This window comes from Talpa europaea (assembly GCF_964194135.1).
Source record: "Talpa europaea genome assembly, chromosome: 6".
Taxonomy (NCBI): domain Eukaryota; kingdom Metazoa; phylum Chordata; class Mammalia; order Eulipotyphla; family Talpidae; genus Talpa; species Talpa europaea.
In genome coordinates this window covers 73,513,268-73,534,881 of record NC_140072.1, presented here as the reverse complement: position 1 = coordinate 73,534,881, position 21,614 = coordinate 73,513,268, and the positions used below count along the sequence as shown (strand labels likewise).

General features: G+C 39.1%; 1 protein-coding gene across 1 annotated transcript in view; it reads right to left on the bottom strand.

Annotated features, from left to right (window-relative positions):
* PARP4 (poly(ADP-ribose) polymerase family member 4) overlaps nt 1-21,614 on the bottom strand; it is a gene marked incomplete at both ends in the record, with an annotated part of 143,334 nt that overhangs the window by 114,734 nt on the left and 6,986 nt on the right. Inside the window, 8 exons of the mRNA XM_084234863.1 lie at nt 2,555-2,692; nt 6,008-6,168; nt 8,345-8,518; nt 9,687-9,824; nt 10,355-10,504; nt 13,682-13,795; nt 15,788-15,863; nt 18,689-18,755. Coding sequence (XP_084090989.1) covers nt 2,555-2,692; nt 6,008-6,168; nt 8,345-8,518; nt 9,687-9,824; nt 10,355-10,504; nt 13,682-13,795; nt 15,788-15,863; nt 18,689-18,755 — 1,018 coding nt within the window. The remainder of the gene's footprint in view (nt 1-2,554; nt 2,693-6,007; nt 6,169-8,344; nt 8,519-9,686; nt 9,825-10,354; nt 10,505-13,681; nt 13,796-15,787; nt 15,864-18,688; nt 18,756-21,614) is intronic.

Genomic DNA, 21,614 nt, shown 5'->3' with positions numbered 1-21,614 from the left:
GTCTTCGGGAGTACTTATTCATTCTTCCATTTCATCTATTCATTCTTTCATTCATCCATTTCCTCTGCTTTCACTGCTTTTTCCAGGAGTTCTTTAGCTCCTGAATTAATCCTTTGATCTCCTGCATTTCTTTCACTTTCCTCTTTAGAGACTCAATTTCATTCTTCTGATCGTTGATGTAGTTTTTCTTCTCCATGCTGCTTGTTTTCTAATTTGTCCTATGCGTTGGGACACTGTGTTGCTGGTACTGGCCGGTATCTTTTTGGTGGGCTCTTTCTGGGATGTCGGGAACTGGTGGTCCAATAGAGTCAAATACTATAATTCCAGAAGTCCAGTAGGGCAGCGGTACTATGAATATGTTAATGGCCACTGTCACAGAATATCTCCTCCTTCTGTATTTGTTTAATTCCAATGTGGGTCTTGAGGTCACACAGACTGCCAGGCAGTGATAGGATCCCCCTCTGGGCTCTGACTGGTGGCCAGAAGGGGCCTGGACTGTGGGGGATTTTCATCTCACCTCTGGCTATGGGGGCAGCCTTTTCCCAGCTCCAGGCAGTCTAGGTGTGTTCCGGATGATCGCAATGTCCCTGGTCTAAAATGGCATGTTGGGTGGGCATTTCCCTGCACTCACAGTCTAACCTGGCGGTGACTGGATGCCCCTTTGGGCTCCGACTGATGTCCAGACGGGGCCTGGCTTGTGGGGGTTTTTCAGCTCACCTCTGGCTGTGGGGGCAGCTTTTTCCCAGCTCCATGCAGTCTAGGTGTGTTCCTGACGGATGCAAAGGGTCCCTGGTAAAATGGCAAGTCCGGAGAGCACTTCCGTGTGCTCGCATTCTACCCCAGTGGTGACTGGATCCCACTCTGTGCTCGGGCTGGTGGCCAGACAGGGCCTGGCTTATGGTGGAGTTTATTTAAATGTGAAGAATTAGGTAAGGAGCCCATTTTATATTTTTTCAGGTAGTTATCCCAATATATAATATTGAAGAAATTATCTTTCTTCCTCAGAGATAAAAGCTACTTTTATCCATAGTAAATGTTCAAATTTTGTGTTTATTTGTTGGGTCTTTATTCTGTTGATCCACCTATTTATACACCACCTCACTATTTTAATAAATTTAGCTTGATAAATTTTTTTTATACTTGACTAGTGAGCCCTCCTCATTCTTCTTCTTTTCATAATTATTATTTGTTTTCAAAGATTTATTTATTTATACAAGCACTGGGTACAGTCAGAAGCGCGGGAGGGTGAGAGAATTCACCAGAGCCAAAGTAGGGAACAGTACAGGCAGAATGACGAAATACACTGCTGAGGGGAGCAGCAGGCTCGACGGGAGAGGTCTGTCACTCCATGTGGGACCTTCATTGGCGGCCAGGGATCGAACCAGCACTGCAGAGGCTGTGGGCAGCTTCGCAGCCCAGCACTCAACTGCTGCGCCATCAGGGGAGGCCCTTTTTCATAATTATTCTAATGTCAAGTTTTTAAAAATTGTGTCATAGAATCAGCTTTTTATTTCTTTAAAAAAACTTTTCTTGTACTTTTATTGTGATAACACTAACTTTGTATGTTAATTCCAGGAAAACTAGCATCCTTGTGATTCATATAAATGTATATGGGTCCCTCAACAGCAGTTTAAAGTTTTTTCCAGATGGATCTTTCAAGTTTCCTCTTAGGTATTTAATTAATATTCCAGTTCAACCATATTGTCCCTGCTCCTTATAACTTGAGTTCCAGTCCTAATAGTAAGTGGCTCTTCAAAGCAAACAAAATGACAGTTATGTCTTGAATAGAGGAATCACCATATCTGGGCACTTTAAAAAATTCTAGATCTTTCCCTAAGTGTTGGACTATCTTTAAATTAAAGACACACGAAAAAGCCATGAAATAGGTAACAACCTTTCATATGATACAGTCTTTTAGGAGCAATTCTTACGCATGCATTATAATGTAAAGTACAGATAACAAGTATATAATTTAAATTATATGCTTAATTGTAATTTAAAGAGCTCAGTTGTCTCTTGAATGAAACAAGGTAGCTGATTTTAACAGAAGAGACCTATGTAGTATAGAAAAAAAAAAAAAGTTAAACACTTAACATTTATGAGATCAAAAAATTTGGAAAACAAAGGCTAGAAGCCAATCTAAATTCCACAGTCATAAAACCTAGGAATGTCTAAGCTGTAAGGGACTTTACTGATAATTTATTATTTAAAATAAGGACAACTGGGCCTCCATGGTGGCGCAAGGGGTTAAGATGCAACCTGTGAGGCTATCTCCAGCCATGTAGCACGAGTTCGATTCCCAGCCAGGGAGCTTCCCACATGGTGAGCAGGCCTCTCCTGATTTGCCCGCTAATCCCCTCACCAGTGTATTTCAGTCAATCTGCCTGTTCTGCTCCTCACTCTGTCTCTGGTGAATGTTCTCACCCCCCCCCACACCTCTGGCCTTGCATGTACCCCAGTTCTTGTATGCATAAATAAATCTTTAAAAAAATAAAATAAATAAAATTTTAAAAAAGAAAGAAAAATTTGGAAAACAAAGAAAGCATAGTCTTACCGGGATAGGATTCCTACAAAGCTTCGTACAGGAGATCCATGCAACAGGGACTTCACATTGCCAAGCTGGCTCAAAAACTCTATGGTTTCATTTACTCGTCCAACTCTAAATATCCCCAGGATATCCACTGGACTTTTACTGTAATCATTAGAAGAAAAATCTTGAGATTACATGCTTAAAAGCAAAATTTTAAAAAATTATGATTAGCAGCAGAAACATGAAACAGCCCAAATGTCTATTATTAGGGAGCTGATTCACTGATCACACAAAATATCTTAAAAATACTACACAGAAATTAAAAAAAAATTCATTCTTTAAAAAATAAATAAGGATATGAAGTAAAACTTAAAATAAAAAGTTAAAACTAGGTTACAAATTTTAATGCACAGTATGATTCCAAATTTTGTCAGATACAGAATATATCTTTGAATGAGTACATGAATGAGTTAAGAAAATATATACTGAGTTAAAAAAAATGCATACTCTATGCCAAATTTTCTGCCAGGCACTGGAAATGACATGGTTTCAGCTTCATGGAGAGGGAAAGATAAAGATCAGAAGTTAATACCTGGTTTTAAGTATTACTAAGGAAACCAGGTTCAGAGAGAGAATAGTCAAGAAAGGCCTTTCTTTGGAAGTGACATTCATTGAACATGGCAGTATACAACATATATTTTAAGATCTAACTGGAAAATTAATTGGGTGGAGCAAGAGTGGGAAGAAATCAGGATAGATATTGCTGACAAGAGACAACAATATCTGGATGAAAGACTGCAGCAGGGTAAGCAAGAAGTTGGAGGACTCATGATATTTCTTGGGCAGAACTGAGAGAATGTGGTGATGTAGGGATGAGAGAAAGAATCAGCAGTGTTCCTGGTGGATAACTAAGATAGGGAAGCATGGAAAAGCTTGGAGGACTACTGAGAAAGAGTTATAGGGTGCAGAGGAATTATGAGCACCTAATAGGCACATCTTCTCAATTTCATGTTCAGTGGAATCCTTTTGGTAGCTTGAAATGAGCTAAGATGGGAGTATTTACACCACAGAAATCAGCAAATATTACAACTGTAGTTAAATTATTTCTGGGCTAACTTTGGGTGGTGATCTTTAATTTGAGGTGATATTTAATTTTCTTCATGTTTTTACATATTCTCTAAACTTTCAGCAAAGAAAATGAATTTCACAGGAGAAAAAAAATAATGTAAAAAAAATTACTAGTGAGACAAAAAGGAGAAAATCTAATTTTTCACCACAGCGGAGTCTCTCCCTTAGGAGAGGTCCACATTTGTTGTAGGAATACTTTGATACATAAAGTGGTAGTGGGGGTGAGGTTTCCAAGGACCTGCTGAGTTACACTAGCTGCTTGAACAGTAGGTTTGAAGATCTAGCTGTTCCACCTCTCTCTCTGGAGAAAGCTAGTTACTTCCCTCCTTCACTTTTACTAGTCTCTTCATTAATATTAAGAGTCTAGCAGATACCTAGGGGAGGGTAAAAATTTAATCAAAAGATAAAAATAATTTATAAAATCAAAATCTTCCAAAGACCTCAGGAATGGACGTTTCATTGAGGTAAAATTCACATTATCATAAAATTAACCACTTTTAAGTATACAGAGCGGTATTTAGTACATCCAAAATGCTGTACCACCCCTCTCCCCCCTCTAGTTCCAAAGCATTTCATCATTCCAAAAAAAAACCCATATCCACTTAGCAGTCAGACTCTATTCCTCCCTCCAAGGATTTATCTATTCCAGATATATTACATAAATGAAATCATAAAATAGGTTCTCTTTTGTGTCTGGCTTCCTCCCCTTAGCAAAATGTTTTCAAGGTTCCCCATGTAGTGTCAATATCTCCTTGCTTCTTATGGCTGAGTAATATTCCATTAAATGCATATACTATATCTTGATAATTTATTCACTGATGAAAATTTGGGTTGTTTGCACTTTTTGGCTATTGTGAATAATGCTATTGTGTAATGGCAGCAAGGCACAGAGCAGGTTCTTTATGATCCGGGCAGACAGGTAAAGGAGAGTCCTGGAGCTCTCAGTGGCTTCTCAGGCTTTTACTGAGCTTTTAACAAGGCGGTGGAGCTGGAGGGCCGGGAGTCAGGGGGCCAAGGGCCTGGGGGCCGGGAGACCTCCCAGCTCCCGGTTAATCTTCACTCTTTCTGGGCTCTCAGGCATTCTCTCGTGGTCTATTTCTGTGGTTCTTCTCTCTGGTTCTGCTCTTGTTCTACTGTTGCTCTTTCTCGTTCTGCTCTCTCTTCTGCTGGTTCTCCATGACGCCGCCCTTATAAGCTCAGTCTCAGCCCAGGTGTGCCCACCTATGCATGCCCACACCCTACTTCCGATGTCCACCATCAGGCATGCATGCAGGACTGCAGGGGTCCATCATTAATGCTAATGGTGGGAGGGTGGGAAAGCCTGATAATTTTTCACTTACTGTACATGCTGTTATGAACATTCATGCTCAAGAGTTGTTTGAGTACTTGTTTTTGGTTCTTTTGGGTATACAGTCAGAAGTGGAATTGCTCGGGCATATGATAACTCTGTTTAATTTGCTGTGGAACTGCCAAACAGCAGCTGTGCCATACTGTTTTCCACAAACACTTGTGGGAGTATTCTAATTTCTCTGCATCTTATCAACACTTATAATTCCCCCCCTTTTTTTAAGTAGTCATCTTAGTGGACGTGAGGCAATACTGAAATTGTGAAATGCATATTAGCATAACAAACAGGGATACATGGTCACTATGGAAGCAAATGTCAAGGAGCCATATCTCTTGACATGCTTTCCACTTGGTGATTTTATGCCATGGAGTGGTCATTCTATAAGCTGCCACACACATACTCCTGTGTTCTAAAATCTTAACTGAAAAGGATTTTCCTACAAAGTATCTTTGGAACACAAAATCAAATGTCACTTTGTTTCAAAAAATTTTACTATCAGCAGGCCTCCCTGGTGGCACAGGAGTTAAGATGCAACCTATGAAGCTATCTGTAGCCATTGCAGAACGAGTTCGATTACCAGCCATGGAGATACCTATATGGCGCAGCAGACCTCTCCTAACTGGCCCACTGCTTCCTTCAGCAATGTATTTCGGTCAACCTATCTGTTTTGTTCCCCACTCTGTCTCTGGTGAATCCTCTCACCCCCATGCCTCTGGCCTGTACCCCAGTTCTTGTATGCATAAATAAATAAATCTTAAAAAAAATTTTTTACTATTAGCAAGATAAGGTAATCTTGAAATCAGAGAGGAACAATAGAGTGTTTTCCAGCACAGAATACAATCCCAAGCCCTATTATAAACACAGAAAAAAGTAATTTGTCATAATGTTATTATCTTATTACTGAGGACTGTTACCTATGTAATTGTGGAGATTAGCTCTTTAACAGAATCTGCAACAGTATTTTATAATATTGGGTCCTAACATATTTTCTTTATGCTTACCTGTGATTATTCTGCAAAACTTGCTTTCTAACCCTGAAAAATTCTTCAGTGTTCTGGTTAACATGCTCAATTTTGCATCTCAAAGCACGGTATTTGGCAAGAGATGGTGGGTTGGGTTTGGACAAATTCATTTCAAACACATTAACCATGTCTCTTATTAGCTGTAGATGGAAATGACAGACAAATGTAAGACTCATCATGTACCAAAATATTTATATCACATTACACTTCCTCAGAAAAATAAGCTTTTCTCCCCAAAGACTGAGTAATACATACCAATACTGTAAGGGGCAAATTAAAGAATACTGCTGCCTCAATGATGGACAACATATGACAACAATCATAGTGCACAGCAACTCATTGTTAATAAAGTGGTTTCAGTTTCATTTTTCCTTTAATCTGCACTGTAACATGGGTCTTATTAGGTCTTTATTATTCTTACTATCTAGATGAGGAAAGCAAGACTCAGGAAATTAAGTTGTTCAAGATCCCAATAAAAAGGGAGAGAGACTTAACTGGAATTCAGATTATTAGACTCCAGCTCTGCTTAATAAAAATTCATTCAGCTTGTTTTCTATGTCAGGCATTGTATTAGATTTTAAAGATACAAAGATGAACAGACATGTGACAGTGTCTGTAGCAGCAAAGTTTAGAAACAATCCAAACATCTGGCAAAAGAGGATGGACATATACCCAAGGTGGCACAAGCCTGCTGTGAAACAGTAGACTGGATGGTACAGAACCTGGTAGAGGAAGAGGGGGTCAGAAGAGCAAAGATGGTACACTATTTTTCATGTAAAGAGAGGAGAGGAGGGCTTCCCCGGTGGCGCAGCAGTTGAGCGCTGGGTTGCGAAGCTGCCTCCGGCCTCTGCTGCGCCGGTTCGATCCCCGGCTGCTCCCCGGCCACCGGAGGAGGGTCCCACATGGCGCGCAGACCTCTCCTGCCGCCCGCTGCTCCCCTCAGCAGTGTAGTCTGGTCCTTCTGCCTGCTCTGCTCCCCGCTCTGGCTCTGGTGGATTCTCTCACCCTCCCGCGCTTCTGACTGTACCCAGTGCATGTATAAACAAACAAACAAACAAATAAATAAATAAAACATGCCTCTGTTAAAAAAAAAAAAAAAAGAGGAGAGGAATAAGTTCCTATGAATAGGTTCCTATACATGCTTACTTGCATGAAGAATCCACAAACAAGAAACTAATAAAAATGGTTAGTTCTGGGTGGGGAGAGGGGGTAGTAATGAGGTTGAAGGGACAGGGTAGAATAGAGATTTCTCTGAATACACCTTTTTAATATAATCTTGATCTTTGGATTATACAGTTGTATTACCTATTGAAAATATAAAATTTAAGTGAAAACATGTATGGATGGGCACTATACAAACCCTCTCAGTAACAAAACCAATGACTGAAGTCCTTTATATTGGTCTTAGGCAAAATACGGGATTTTTAAATTTGGAAGGTCCTTTTTTCAATTCACTTCCTGGTTCTTCATTTGTTGGTCTTCACTTATATAGTTTACAAACCATTCAAAGTTATCATCTCCCCAAAACACAAACTACACATCTGCAAACAACTCTGATGCCTACGTTACAAATCTCTATATTGTCCCAATCTCCTCAGGCACAGATGAGGCAACTCAAGAGTCAGAGAGTGACTTCAGTCTCATCAGCCTCTGCTAAGGGAAGGGGGATGCCTGACTGTTTTCCAGTCTTCTCCTTTGGTAACTGAGCCCTGCTCCTTTCCCCACAGTTTGTCTTGACAGTGACTGGCTTACGATTACCCATTTGGTTCAATTCTGACAAAAAGAAAATTGTTGGGGGCTTTCTCTAAGATACACAAAAAGAAATACTCCAGATGGTACACTATGAACTATTGCAGCTAAATGTTGATGGTGAGGGGACAAGGCTGAGATGGAAGCTGTCATTTTATAGGGAGCACAGTGATGGGAAAAGCTGCGACTGACGGTCAAGCTGTTTCTAAGTGATGTGGAGCACACTACTGGATAACTTGTTAAAGAAGGGGTAAATGTCCTAACTGTGAAGCCATGCGGCTTTTTATTTCTTCTGCAGAAAGAATCCTAACTCCTCTCATTATCTGGAAAATTATATTACAGTGTAGCAATTCCAAAAAAATTGCATTTATACTACTACTTCAACACATTTTGTTTGGCAGTATGAGTCAGATAACTTCCAAAAGGATCAAAAACATTCTAAAACAATTTATATTTGTGCACAAACTCTAGAGACAATTTTTGGATTCAGTGTTACCTTATTCACATGGTTTGTAAAGTCCCTTCCTCCAATACACTTTCAATTGAATTCTGTATTCAGAGATTTACCTGGCAGAGATCCTCCTTCTTAGCTAACAGTCTCAGGTTAACTTCTTCAACTTTTGGACCTTTGTGGGGTATCAATCTGTAGAATTCAGTCATGATCTTTTGTAATTTTTCTTCTGTTTCTCCATTTTTTAGTGCTATCTTTGCTAGAAGGAGAATTGCCTCTGCCTTGCTCACCTTTAAACAGAAGATGAGTATATTCATTAAGATCAAATCTTGATAATCATAGGAAAAGTGAAGAGAAATATAAAATATTAGATCTAAAATAATTGTTAGACATGTTACACTATTTGTTTTCTACTGGACAGCCACCATAAAACAGATGCTGGTGTTTATCAGAGAGGCAGCTTAATTGTGGTGATGATGCCATGAGGTGTCTTCCAAACTGGGTTCAGGTTAACTACAGGAAAGGTTCCATGAAGTCTGTCTATATTTATATCTATATCATCTATGTCTACATGTACATCCATATCAATATCTCTATCATCCACATATCTGCATACACCTATATTTATCTCCACACACTGCAGTGTGTGGAAGAGTACTAATACAACTGGAGTAGACTTGATTTTCACAAAAGAAATTTAAATAGATGTAAAACTCAAACTAGAAACAGAATCCAGAACATGACTCTAATTATAAGTCAAGTACTTTTTGGACTTTATCTCAGGGAAAATTTTTCTTTCTGAAATAAATTAGTTTATTTATCTCTCCTTAGGGGAGAGTTGTTTCAGTAAATGATATAGTTGTACAAATTGAACCACTGGGAATATTTTCTTTCATTTGCTCTTTCAGTTACATATAGTTAAGAAGATAAGAACATTTTCTGGAGGGCTGGAAGCAAGCCTGCCTTTCCCTGAGACAGTCAGAACGTGTAAGTCTCTGAAGCAGTTGCTATAAATTAGAGTAGGATCATCTAAGAACCAGGACCATATATGTATCTCAGGCCTGCTAGAAATCTGTTGATCTAGAGAAGCAGGCCTCCAAATAAGCCAGCACCAAGAAGTCAATCTCTGATCAGATCCTATGTCTGACATTTTTCACATAGGGAGATCTACTTTTCTGGGAAGTTGATTTCCCCTTCACTGTTCTTTCTTGGTGTTCTCTTTCCCCAGGTAAGAAGAAAGAACAGCCAGGAATGAATACAAGATGAACTGGACCAGCACTCAAACAAAGTGGCATTGTTATTTTTGACTGTCTTTATTAATAAAATTTTATTGAGGTAATAGTGATATAATTGGTACTATTCAAGCTAAGAAATCCAGAAGGTTTGTTCTATGAGAGGTGGTTTGTCCTGGGGTGGGGGGGTGGGTTTGTCCTGTTTTCAAGGACATGTTTGACTTACATCATTAAGACTAATGCTGTTCACAGGGTTAAGGAGTGTGTGTTCCAAGTGACCAAGAGCTTCTGCCCAAATCATCTCCACCAAATTGCTCTCCTCTTGGTTCAGAGTGTTTGAACTTATTACCTCCTCCAAAAGCAACTGCAATAACAAAATAACACCCAGAAAAACTCTTCAAGAGCTGAATAGAGGTGTGAGGAAAAATAATGAATAATTAGCCTGGAAGTGAGTAACCCTCAATCACCTAAGTGTTGACATTCTGGACCTGCTCTCTGCTTGCCTCTCCATCCTCCTCCCCACTGTATTCTTCCCTTCTCCCCCTTCTCCCTTACTCCCATCTTATTTTTCCTTTTCCCTTTTCTTCACCCTGTAACTTTAGGTCTACCAGTGACATTAATGATTAAGTATTAAGGGTTAAGAACTTTCGGCTCCTAGGTCTAGGTTATAATCAAACCTTCAGCAAGCTGTGAGAACTGTTGCTGAAATAAAAGATAAGTTTTGAAACCTGTCTTTGAACTCATTCCCACCCAGCTTTCATGCCTTTCTATGGGTTTACCTTTTCTTTTATTTGATCCTACTCTTTGTTTCTGACAGGTTTTGTCATAAAGAAAACATTTCTACTAGTAACATTCAATCACTAACACAAAATGATATGTTCAAATCAGTCTTACTGCTTGCAACTTCTCAGAGGCTAATTGGGTTGCTTTAGGTATAAAGTGTTCTTTTAGAAGAAATCCTTGTTTCTTTAGCACTTCAATGTAATTTTCATAGTATTCACTTGCATCTGCAGAGGTTTTTTTTACAGCAAACTGCCTTCTAGTCTGTGAATTATAAGATATAACCAAATGTTAGGATATGAAGATACAGTAACTTATTAAAATATCAGTCTTTGTTGAACACCTACTATGTGCATGGGCATAGGACATAAATATTGCATTAGATCTGTGCATAAGGGAGTTCAGAAACTAGTTTCCAATTGCTTAAAGATTCAATTCTACACAAAAAAGCTGACATCCTAAAAGTAAACTGGGAAAACCCCAAGTTAGCACAAAAGATGCATCTGATCCATTGAAGAGTCATGGAAACATTTATTCAGAGCTCACACACTCTTAATTTAAATACTACTTTAATTAGCTTTGAAGTTTGGTTACCTAGTTTTTTGGCAATGATTAAAAAAAAAACCTCAAGGGAGAAGAAGATAAGCAAAATACCTTAGAAGTGAGGTATTATTAAAATAGGCACAGAGTGGAAATGAAATGATAGCTGTGACAAAGGAGAAGGCAGGAAACCTCTATGGTCATGCAAACTACCTTAAAGGTGCAGAGTGGGGAGTCCTTTGGGTAGGCATGATGGCCTCCCTCATCCCAACATGCCTTGCAAAGCGGCATTTTCTGCTCCTCCTGGAAATCCCCAGCCCTGGAGTAAGCAGTTATCTGAACATCAGCCTCAAAGAATATGGAGGATTTGCCCCAGTTGGGGGCTGTGGGATACTTGTGTTTGTTGAGCAAGGCACGGCCTTTGGGGTGTGCAGTCCCAAGGTAAAGCCAAACTACTCACAATACTGATAACCACCTTCCTGAATTGGGGGCTACAGGACGCCTCTGAAACTGGAAATATATCATGTTCAAGTCATTTCATCTAAGAAGGTAGAGTTTAAAATAATTTTGGAAGATTTTCATCAAAATGGGTTGATACAGGGGAAGGACAAGTGAGATAAGCTCACGGCAGAACTGGTTAAGTGAGGATTATTTCTATCAAGGTGAACAATTCAGCCAAGGAGTGCTCTGTGAATTCTGAATACTGACTTGCTAAGGGAGGAAAGCACCAGGAAGGCTTTTGGTTTAGTAAGCAAAAAGAGATAGGCTGATCTAGCCACGTTACAGTTTTTTTTTTTTCAGGAAAGAAAAAAATTATAACACATTCTATCATGGTTTTCAACTACTTACATTTAACTTACACTACTGAATCCTCCACAAAATATAGTACACATTTTTGAGTAAAAGGTTAACAAAACCCCTACTCCTTCTTGGACACATCTAACCCTGGATTAGCTTTCTAGATTGATTTCCACAAAAACTTAAGGTGGGACATCAGCTGTGATATTAGGAAAAAATGCTTGAATAATAGTGATCTCTCATTAGTAAACTGCACGAGACTTGGAGTTTAAGAAATGAACCATAAAAAGCAGGTGGGAAACATGTGCCTTGGGCTTCCTGGAGTGTGGCACTGGCACGTTCCTCTAACCTTGAGAGGACATCTCAAACCGTTGTGGTAAAAGATGTATTGGAGGTTGGGTGGGAGTTCTGTCAGGTGGTTCTTGCTCCTAGGTGATTTTGTAACTGGGTATCTGAGGCCTCTGGGTGCCTCAAGGAAAGAAGCTTTTGAGGGGCTGAGGCAAGCTGCTTCATTCCAGGGCCTATGGACCTTTACCCTCCTGTAGCCCCAGAAAGGCCAGCTCTGGCCAAGGTACTCTGGAGCCAACAGGCCCACCAACCTGCCCTGACCAGAGTGCAGGCTGGGCTAGCCTTTTCTCCCTTATATATCTGGCTTTAGGATTAAAAAATGGACCAATCAGGTTCTAACTCAATTAATTATTCAGATTGAAAATGAGCTGATTGGTGCAAAACTGTCCAATCACATGCTTAGTATTGAAAATGACCCAATCAGGATTTTAGGGTGATGGACCCTGAAGAAGACATAAGGCAGATCAAGAGGCAGCTTGAGTCAGTCTGAAAAAGGATTCATTGGACTACCTTTGAAGAAGCAGTGTGCAGCCAGCCTCTAAAGAGAGAAGGATTCATTGGAAGAAGTCAGCAGCTGGTTTTGAAGAGGAAGAATTCATAGTACCACCTCAAAAAAGGAGGATTCTGTTCCCAGCTGCTGAAGAGAGAGAGGCAATCGAGCAGTTGACCTCTGTGAGGTTCACCAGACCTTCACTGAGAAACTTGGTTCTGCCTCAGCCTCTAACATTGCCTGCAAGGAGCACCCTCGGGCTAGCCACAGCATCTCAAAGAGCTGACCACAGTCTCTGGTTCTCTAGTACCACCTCCTGGTACTGTTGAGTTCATCACAGTCTGGTTTGGGATGCAGCCCAGCCTCCAGACTGCTGTTGTGAGCTGCTGCAGTGTCATCTCATCTTCCATAAGCGGCCTTTGTTTGGGACCGCTGGACACTGAGGACACCATCTGAGACAGCTGGCCACTTGTGGCCTTAAAAACGCCTTTCTTCTCCCTAATCTCCTATTTGTTAAATAAGCCCTGTTGTTGTTGGGCCCTGAATCTATATGATCTTGCAGTTGTGTGCATAGGTGCAATGTTACCAGCAGTCACCTGTCCTCTACCTCAGGCACTGTCCCTTAGCATTCTGAACACTGTTCGACTGTTCGAGCTCTTTTCTACTCCTGTGCTGTTTCAATGTGAATCTCCTTCCTTGCCCTGAGCTAACACTGGGAGTGTGGATACAGTTAGAAGCTTGAGAGAAATGCTGTGAGGTCCATTACTGCTGAGGAGTGCCAATGCTTCTGCCTGGTCAGAGAAAACCTGATGGTTGCTGCAGCATTATATGTAAACTTCAGGTATTAGTTGCCCACAACACTTCACACGTGGTTCAATATTACTTCTATCATGGCAGGTTCCAGGCACCAATGTGTGGCTTCCTCCCAGATGATAAGTTTTGAGAAGCAGGGTATGCAGTCATGGCTTCTATATTTGGCACATAGTAGGTGTTTCATGAAGTGTGTGAATGGACAACTTTTAGGGGTGTATACTCTGTAAAATATTGCACAACTGATTTACAACAGGGGTAGTTTCCCTCTTAAACCCAGGGAACATTTTCCTGTGACTAGAACCCTGTGCCAGGGGATGTTATTCTCACTTTCCAAACATTTACCAGGTCAAAAGAAAAAGGTAAACAGATTGACTGGTTCACTGACCAATTTTAAAGAAACTGGTATGAACAAGGGTGGATAAACACGTAGCAATTGATACAAAGACTGTCACCTCAATGTCATCGGCCAGGAGGAAGTGTGCAGAGATCAGGAAGGCAGGGTCCGCAGGGTTCCGGGAGCAGCGCAGCTCCAGGACCGCAGTCTCCTTACTACCCTCTGCCACAATCTGAAAAACAGGTGGTTCCCTGGTAAGGTGCATGCATAAATAACAAACCAGGGGTCATTTAAAAATGTTGCTTATTACATGGATGGAGTTGGAAGGGATCATGCTCAGCGCAATAAGCCAGAAAGAAAAAGAAAAATACCAGATGGTCTCACTCATAACAGGAATCTAGAAAACCTAAATAAGGGACCAGGAAAAAGAATAACTATAAGAAAGAAAAAAATCAAAATCAACAAACAACTATGAACCAGGGACACACTTCGGGGGGGAGGGGCGGGGAAAGGAGGGATTGGGGTCAAAATCAGGGGGTTGCAATTGTATGGGGAATATAAAAATAATAAATAAATAAACAAATAAATCTTTTAAAAAAAGGAAAAAAATAAAAATGTTGCTTATTAAAGCCATGTGTGCTTATCTGGAGATACAAATTAGCAATGACCATAAGTATAAGGAAAAAAATTTTAATCATGAAATCATATTAGAGATATATAATCACTATTAATATTTTCATATATTTCTTCCTGTATTTTAACTGTAGATATGTGTATATACATAAACAGTATTTGCTTCCCACAGAGTGAATGCTATTTTCAACTTACATTTTATATATATATATATATACATATTTTTTTTAAGAATTATTTTTATTTATTTATGCATACAAGAACTGGGGTGTAGGCCAGAGGTACAGGGGGTGAGAGGATTCACCAGAGAGAGTAGGAAACAGAATAGGCACATCTACTGAAATAAACTGCTGAGGGGAGCAGCGGAGGAGACAGAAGAGGTCTGCTGTGTCATGTGGGTTAGCATCCTGGCCGTGATCGAACTCATGCCACAGTGGCTGGCGATAGCTTGATAGTGCTGAGACTTAACCCCTGTGCCACCAGGGAGACCCTCATATATATATTTGAACAAATAAAATATCTAAAAGATAAAAAAAGAGCATTATTTGGAATGCTAGTATTAGTGTGCATTTGTGTGATGCTGGAGAAAAAAAGTTATTTTTCTTTTTAATGTTATTTTTATTTTTATTTTTTTTTTTTTTAAAGAGGCATGCATTTTTATTTATTTATTTGTTTGTTTTTATTTGTACATGCACTGGGTACAGTCAGAAGCGCGGGAGGGTGAGAGAATTCACCAGAGCCAGAGCAGGGAGCAGAGCAGGCAGAAGGACCGAAGTACACTGCTGAGGGGAGCAGCGGGCGGCAGGAGAGGTCTGCGCGCCATGTGGGACCCTCCTCCGGTGGCCGGGGAGCAGCCGGGGATCGAACCGGCGCCGCAGAGGCCGCGGGCAGCTTTCCAACCCAGCGCTCAACCGCTGCGCCACCGGGGAGGCCCTTTAATGTTATTTTTAAAGTTATTTTTAATGTTTCTTTTTAAAGTTATTTTTTCTTTGTAATGTAGAGTAATTGAAATCACATTTGGTGGAAATATTTGGTGTCAAATTTACTTTTTTTTTTCTTTAAGATTTATTTATTCAGGCATACAAGAACCAGGGGACAGGCCAGATGTGCGGGAAGGTGAGAGTATTCATGAGAGACAGAGTGGGGAACAGAACAGGCAGACTGACGGAAATACACTGCTGAGGGGAACAGCAGGCAAGCCAGGAGAGGTCTGCTGCGCCATGTGGGTATCTCCCTGGCTGGCTGGGATCGAACCCACGCTGAAGAGGCTGCAGACAGCTTCACAGTGCTGCACTCAACCACCCGAGCCGCCAGGGAGGCCCAAATTTACTCTTTTAAAATACGAGAAAATAACAGGGAGAGAAAGCCTTTATTTTTAATGTCACTTTAATATTTTATACTGTTCCCTTTTTTATTATAAGAAGGCATTTCTTTAAATTAAATCTTAATGTAAATATTTTCCTATGAAAATCAAATCATATATTAAGGATTATTTATTTAGGAGATTCACAATTTTTTTAAAAATCACAAGAAAATTAACAAACAGGAAAAATTCAAAACAGTTTTTACTTCAAATAGAAATTATTCGTACCTTTTCCAAGATGTTATATTTTGCAACTTCAAAATCCTGAGGAAAATCAGGGATTTCAACATCTTCTGTATGAAACCTAAAATTTGCATAATTAAAATGTTAAAATTAAGATGTACTTTTAGTCTAAACTGAATTTTCATAAAATTATTCTTGCAGCTCTCCTAATCCCATATAAAATATTCTAATTCAGATATTCTAAAGATGATTAAGAGGTCTTGTGTAATGAGCTGGATTCCATCTTTATGTAATTCTAGAGCTCTGATGTCTCACAGGGAAGGTAACATGGCATGAAGCAGAGCAGATGTGTAAAAGAAATATGCCAGCACACTGGAGAAAGCACAGCCCTTGTAGCAATGGGCAACGTGTCTTCAATTTGGCTTCTGACTCATAGCATCTGTATCACTCATAGCAATGCCTTCTCATAATAAAAAAGGGAACAGTACAAAAGTGACACAGTACAAATGTGACATCTGTGTCACATCTCTGGACTACGCTCAACAACTCTTTAAAATAAAGGTGTCAGAATAAGACCTGAAACCATAAAATACATAGAAGGAAATATAGGCGAAACACTATGTGATATGCACATCAAAGACATCTTTACAGACGCATCACCCAAAGCAGTGATAGTGAAGGCAAAGATAACAACTGGGACTACATCAAATTAAAGAGCTTCTGCACAGCAAAAGACACAGTAACAAAAACAAAGAGAAACCCCACCGACTGGGAGAACATTTTTGCACACAACACTAATGATAAAGGACTGATCACAAAATCTGCAAAGAGCTGATGAGATTCAACACAAACAGAGAAAATAATCCAGTCAAAAAATGGGCAGAACAGCTAAAAAGAAACTTCTCTGAAGAGGAAATGCAAATGGCCAACAGGCATATGAAAAAATGTTCAACATCACTTGTCATCAGGGAAATGCAAATCAAAACTACCATGAGATACCAGCTTACACCAGTGAGAATGGCACATATTAAAAAAACTAGCAACAACAAATGTTGGCGAGGTTGTGGAGAAAAAGGAACTCTCCTGCACTGTTGGTGGGAATGCAAACTGGTCCAACCACTATGGAGAGCTGTGTGGAGATTTCTGGAACTACTAAACATAGAGCTTCCATATGATCCAGCAATTCCACTCCTAAGTATTTACCCAAAGGACACAGAAACATCAATTCCAAAGAGCACCTGCACCCCTATGTTTATAGCAGCACTGTTTACAATAGCTAAGCTTTGGAAACAACCCAAATGCCCAAAAATAGATGACTGGATCAAGAAGATGTGGTACATATACACCATGGAATATTACTCAGCATTCAAAAAAGATAAACACATGCAATTTGCAGCAACATGGATGGCGCTGGAAGGGATCATGCTCAGCGAAATAAGCCAGAAAGAAAAAGAAAAATACCGAATGGTCTCACTCATAACAGGAATCTAGAAAACTAAAATAAGGTACCAGGAAAATGAATAACTATAAGAAAGTGAAAATCAAAATCAACAAAAAACTATGAACCAGAGACACAATATGGGGGGTGGGGGCGGGGAGGGGAGGGATTGGGGTCAAAATAAGGGGGTTGCAATTGTATGGAGAATATAAAAATAAAATTTATTTTAAAAAAAAAGAATAAAATGCTGCAAGACGGGACAGTGGTGATGGTGCACAGGTGCATTGGTGAAAGAAATTCTATGGGGACTACACCTGGTGGGGGGGAGCAAACATTGTTTCAAAATGAACAATGCTGCAAAAATATATGAAAAGATAAATAAAAATAAATAAATAAATAACAAAATGCTGCAAGAAAAAAAAGAAAAAGAAAATATCAGAGAATAATGAACTGTCTTGCTCTAAATGCTGTTCAGTAAGGTGACAGTGAATACGCCACCCAAACCTCATCTCAGTGGTTTCTCTTTTTAAAAAAATCAATCTAGGGGTTTCCTGGTGGCACAAGGGATTAAGTGTCAGCACCATGAAGCAATCCACAGCTACTACAGCACGACTTCAACCCCCAGCCAAGGAGGGGACCCACATGGTGCAGCAGACCTCTCCTGTCTCACCTCTGCTCCCCTCAGCAGTGTATTTCAGTCAATCTGCCTGCTGTGTTCCCCACTCTGTCTCTGGTGAATCCTCTCAACCCCTGTACCTCTGGCCTATACCCCAGCTCTTGTTTGCATAAATAAATAAAACTTTAAAAAAATCAATCTAACAGTTATATCCATAAATAATGACAGATTAAAAGTAATAATCACTATACTAGTGGAATTACAGGTTTTAAATAAAAAGATAATAGATAAACAAGATAAAATACTTCAAAAATCTAATGATTTATAAAAATTTACTAATTGCATTTTAATACTATTCTTGAGGTTTACAAAACATTTACAATCTTTGTTGAGTCTTAATGACCAGAAATAGATTACTAATAGCCAAGAGTTGGAAACAATCTAAGTGCCCATGGACAAAAGATAGATAAGATGTGGTGCATATAGACACAATGGAATACTACTCAGTTATTTTTTTTAAAAAAATGAAATCCTGCCATTTGTAACAACATGGATGGACCTAGAGGGTACTATGCTTAATGAAATGTCAGATGAAGAAAAATAAACATCATATGATTTCACTCATATATGGCAGAGAAACAAAACATATTAACCAACTAAGTAAAACTTTTAGATGCTAAGGCCAAATTTGCGGTTATAAAAAGGGAAGGCAGAAAGGGGTTAAGTAAATCAGGTAAAAGGGGTCAACTGTATGGTGAAGAATGGAACCGGACTTTTGGTGGTGAACATAATGTAGTATATATTGACACTGATTTATAATGAAATACACCTGAAATCTATAATGTTATAATACAATGCCACTTCAATAAAAACTTTAAAAAAGGTAGATTACTTAGTGAGTTCCACCATGTCATCCTCTTCTATGGAATTGTCCCAGGACAGATCATTTGTTTTCACTTCTAGAATTAAAACAAAGCACTTATTTACTACTCAAAGACTTATTAAAAATAAGTTAACAATAAATGCTGGAATTGTTAAGATTCTTGAAGATAAGTCGCATGTGCCATTGTATTCTATTTTTTTAGGTATCCTAAAATTAACTATAGTTACTGGTAATCTAAGGATAATGTAGGAAAAGAGGAAGGTAGAAAAAAACAGAACATATCATTACAATTCTATTTTAATAGGCATGTGAGGAGGATTCTTATGTAATCTGTATTATCTGAAAGTCATTGATAGGCATGCAATTTCCAATGGCATTCTTCTCTTCTGGAGATTATGGTGAGCATAGTTATTAGATGTATTTCTAACTACAGAATCAGAATAAGTTCCAAGTGCCATCACTTCACAAAGGAATCTACATTAGAAGGAAATTTATGGGTTCTTATGAGAGGGCCAATAAGTTCTGCTTTATATTTTTCTGTAGAGTAACTGTAACACTAAAGCATTATAAAATATAGGAATAACTTTTATTTATATTTTTTAGTTTTTTTAAAATTTTGTAATTTTTTACACCATTTTTCATTTTTGCACAATGTATGCATTTTCATCTTGGTTATAGTCCCCATACAATTTCCACCCCCACCTTGTTTTGATCCTGCTCCCTCCTCCCTACCCTTACCCCCCCCACCTCCCATAGTGTGTTTCTGATTTATAGTTGCTTGTTGATTTTGATTTTTACTTTACCATAATTAGTCTTTTTCCTGGTGCCTTATTTAGGTTTTCTAAATTCCTGCTAGGAGTGAGACCACCTGCTATTTTTCTTTTCCTTTCTGGCTTATTTTGCTGAGCATGATCGCTTCCAGCTCCATCCATATTGCTGCAAATGGCATGAGTTTATCTTTTTTGAATGCTGAGTAATATTGCATGGTGTATATGTACCACATCTTCTTGATCCAGTCATCTATTTTTGGGCATTTGGGTTGTTTCCATAGCTTACATATTGTAAATAGTGCTGCTATAAACATAGGGGTGCAGGTGCCCTTTTGAATTAATGATTCTGTGTCCTTTGGGTAAATAGCTAGGAGTGGAATTCCTGGATAAAATATATAGAAGGAAATACAGGCGAAACACTACATGACATGCACATCAAAGACATCTTTACAGACACATCACCCAAAGCATTGACAGTGAAGGCAAAGATAAAGAGCTGGGACTACATCAAATTAAAGAGCTTCTGCACAGCAAAAGAGACAATAACCAAAACAAAGAGACACCCTACCAATTGGGAGAAAATTTTTGCACACAACACTAATGATAAAAGGACTTATCACAAAAATCTACAAAGAACTGATGAGAATCAACAAAAACAAAGTAAATAATCCAAGAATAACTTTTAATGCACGATTTCTTTTCAGTTTAAATTAAGGCATCAGATTTCAAAGAAAACCAAGGAAGTCATGCAGATGGCCAACAGACATAGGTACAAATGTTCATCATCACTTATCATCAGGGAAATGCAAATCAAAACAATGAAATCCCACCTTATACCAGTGAAAAAGGCCCACAATAAAAAACAGAAACAATAAGGGTTGCTGAAGTTTTGGAGAAAAAGGAACCCTTACATTGCTGGTGTGAATATAAACTGGTCCAGCCATTATGGAAAGAAGTGTGGCGATTCCTCAAAAGACTAAAAATGGGATCTACCATACGACCCTGCATGTTGAAAATGCCAAAGAACACAAAAGCACTATGTAAAAAAGAAACCTGCAGTCTTATGTTTATGGTAGCACTATTAACAATAGACAAGATATGGAAACAACCTAAAAGCTCCAGAACAGAGGAGTAGATCTGTTCTGGGTATATATATACAATGATACACAAGATGTGGCATATTACTCAGCGATCAAAAAAGATAAACTCATGTCATTTGCAGAAACATGGATAGAGCTGGAAGGGATTATTCTAAGTGAAATAACCAGAAGGAGAAAGATAAATACCTGATGGTGTCACTTATACTTGGAATCTAGAGAAACCAAACAAAGGATCAGACAAAGACAAACTGTAGTACTGACCCTTGAAAGCAGAAAATAGATCAGAGATATTCAGGAGGAAAGGGAAAGCTGGAAAGAGAGGGCAAGAGTAGAAAACAGGGTGGGAGAAGAGAGCACAATGGACTATGGTGGAGGACTCTGGGTGCTTTGGTTGTGGGGAAACTATGGTGACTACACCTAACGGGAAAATCCTAAATTGTGAAAAAAAATCAACAAGGATGTTTAAGTAAATATAAATTTTAAAAAGTTAACACCAAAAAAAGAGAAAAGTCCCAGTCAATATTAAGTGATAATCACAGTCTAAAATTAATTAGTTTTTGGCGCAGTGGGTTGAGCGCAACTCTGTGAAACTGTCCACAGCCTCTGCGGCGCAGGTTCGATTCCTGGCTGGCCAGGGAGAAAGCCACATGGCATGGCAGACCTCTCCTGTCACGCCAGCTGTTTCCCTCAGCAGTGTATTTCGTCTGCATGTTCTGCTCCCCGCTCTGTGTCTGGTGAATCCTTCACCCTCCCATGCATCTGGCCTATACCCCAGCTCTTGTATAAAAATAAATAAAACTTTAAAAAAAAACTCCTTAAAAAAAATTAATTAGTTTTGGTGAAATGATAAAGATGAGTTTTCAATGTTGAAAAATGCCTCTAAGTTAACAGAGTGTCCACTGAAACATTACTGACATTTACACTTTGTTCATATTTTCTTTAATGTACTAGAAACTATTTTCTCTAAGTAAATCATTAACAAAGCAGGAAAAAAAAGATTTCAAAGATCAGATGCATATTTGTAGTAATTCTGAATGTGACTTTATTATCTTGGATGCTGAAAAA